The sequence below is a fragment of the Galeopterus variegatus genome, unplaced genomic scaffold (assembly GCF_000696425.1).
Source record: "Galeopterus variegatus unplaced genomic scaffold, G_variegatus-3.0.2 Scaffold1732, whole genome shotgun sequence".
In the NCBI taxonomy this organism is placed as follows: domain Eukaryota; kingdom Metazoa; phylum Chordata; class Mammalia; order Dermoptera; family Cynocephalidae; genus Galeopterus; species Galeopterus variegatus.
This window is the reverse complement of record NW_007727843.1, coordinates 308,782-311,193: the sequence shown is the minus strand read 5'-3', so window position 1 is coordinate 311,193 and position 2,412 is coordinate 308,782. Positions and strand designations below refer to the sequence as shown.

The 2,412-nt window shown below is 46.4% G+C and overlaps 1 protein-coding gene across 4 annotated transcripts in view; it reads left to right on the top strand.

Moving 5' to 3' along the window:
- GOLGA1 (golgin A1) overlaps positions 1-2,412 on the top strand; it is a 59,402-nt gene that overhangs the window by 33,375 nt on the left and 23,615 nt on the right. For all 4 annotated transcript variants that reach the window (XR_550939.1, XR_550938.1, XM_008578638.1 and 1 more), the window contains 2 exons: positions 519-614; positions 1,534-1,668. Coding sequence is in view for 2 of the 4 variants with exons in the window: in XM_008578638.1 (XP_008576860.1) it covers positions 519-614; positions 1,534-1,668 (231 nt within the window). In the remaining 2 variants the exon portion in view is untranslated. The remainder of the gene's footprint in view (positions 1-518; positions 615-1,533; positions 1,669-2,412) is intronic.

Genomic DNA, 2,412 nt, shown 5'->3' with positions numbered 1-2,412 from the left:
GGTGAGTGTGGTGCTGACAACACCAAGTCAAGGGTTAAGATCCCCTTACCGGTCATCTTCTTAAAAAAAAAAAAAAAATTCTGTGTGAAGATGTTAACTGTTACATTATTTTAGATGGAAAAAACAAAAAACAACCCAAGTGCCAACACAGTAGGCTAGTGGTTCAATAAATTATGAAAAAGTCTTTGAGGAAATTGTAATCTCAGATCTGAAGATTACATGGAAATAATGAAGGAAATTTATGAATGAGGAAAATAATACAAAGTTTTACATTGTTTTATTAAAACCATATATGAAGTTACAAAAAACTGTATATAAAGCCATAAAAAAAGACTGGAAAATAGACATTTAGAATGCTAGTGTTTTATAATGGTAGACTTATGGGTATCTTTTTTTCTCATTTTACATTTTTCTCTAATGTACCTGTTTTATTATTTAAATTAGTTTGCATTTTAAAGCCCTTTATTACTACTCTTCAGCTTCTTTGAACAGAAGGAATGTTTTTGTTTCATTCTTAGGTGGAAGAACTAGAGCAGAGCCTGCAGGCCTCCGAGGAGAAACTCAAGCAGAGCAGGGAGGTTGTGGCTGCCCAGGAAGCTCAGATCCAAGAGCTTGTAAGTGGTTATTGTAGCTGCTGTGTCCCAGGCCCTCGATGCTTTCCCTTTGTGCTTTTACGAGATGCCTCAAACTCACTCCCAACTTCTGGAATGCTGTCTGGGCCTGACCTTAGATACAGTTGTAGTGCTGAATGTGAGCAGGCAGCAGCAGCAGGCAGAGGAAATCAGGACCTGCTCGAGGGTCTGAGTCACCGAGAGAGGTGGACTGACTGGCTAATTCCCACCTGACATCCAGTCTTCGGGCTCAGCCCAGTCCTGGGGGTGTTAGAGGTGGCAGCTCCACTAGGAGTCAGACCTCAGTTTGCAATCAGGTGTGGAGAACAGGTCTAGACTCCCCCTTAGCCAATCATCACAGCCCCAGGTGGGGTGTTGAGTTAGAAGCTAGGGAAATAAAAGCAGCCAGCATTTATTTCATGTTTGCCATGTCCTAGGCACTGTGCTAACTAAGTGCTTTGCACATGTTTTTGTTTAGTCCTTGCAGCAGACCTAAGAGGTGTGCACTATCATCCTCATCACCTAGAGTAGGCAGGCTCAGAAGGATTGGGTCACTAGCCCATGGTCTCACAGCCAGTAAATGGCAGACCCCAGATCTTTCTATCTCAAAGCCCTAGTTCTTCACCACTGTATTATACTGCTTCCCCAGGGAAAAGCCTCAGCCATAGAGGCAGCATTGGGTAGCGTGAAGGAGGCCTGTGTCTGAGCACTGGTTGGTGCCCAGAGCCGTCCCCATACACCCTGAGGGTGGAGTGATGGCATCAAGACCAGTGCCAGACTCCAGTGCTGGGGCAGAGGGGAGAGCTGTTTCTGTTGGACACTCACCTTTGTGTCACTGAGGACCAGATAAGGTCGCCCTCTGAAAACCATTATCACTGTGACTAACTGTTCTCTGGTTTCCCCACTGGCTTCCACAAATAAGGAGAGCAACCACACGCAGCAGCAGGCCCTGGCTCTGGAGCAGCAGTGTGCGGAGCACACCCGTGCCCTGGAGGCCGAGATCGCCGCTCTGGAGAGAGTACGGGTGGCCGAGCAGACGGCTGCGGAGCACGCAGTGGTGAGTCTGGGCCCGCACGGCTTGCTGACAGGAAGCTCAGCCCCCTCTGAACTAGGGGACCACTTTATAGGGCAGTTCTTATTTTTCCAACAAGACACCTGCTCATGAGACTGGATATAAAAAGGCTGGTTTTGGGCCGGCCCGTGGCTCACTCGGGAGAGTGCAGTGCTGATAACACCAAGGCCCCGTTATACGAAGTTATACGAATAGGGATGACCGGTTCGCTCACTGGCTGAGCGTGGTGCTGACAACACCAAGTCAAGGGTTAAGATCCCCTTACCGGTCATCTTTTTAAAAAAAAAAAAAGGCTGGTTTTTATTTTTTTATTTTTGTTTTTATTTATTTATTTATTTTTTAAAAGATGACCGGTAAGGGAATCTTGACCCCTGACTTGGTGTTGTCAGCACCACACTCACCCAGTGAGCTAACCGGCCATCCCTATATAGGGATCCGAACCCGTGGCCTTGGTGTTATCAGCACCGCACTCTCCTAAGTGAGCCACGGGCCGGCCCAAAGGCTGGTTTTTACAAAAACACAAAACAGATGAGTTTTCTTTTCTTTGGGCCCAACAGTGACTTCCTGGTCCTTTCTGACCATTTCCCACAGCTGCTTCTTGTTGTCTTTCTAAATTGCGTGTTCCTCCCTAATGGCTTCTCGCTTTCCGCGGCCCCTCTCTCTATTCCAGACTTGAGAATCATATACTTTATTCCTTCTTCAGAGAAGTTTTTTTTTTTTTTTTTTTTT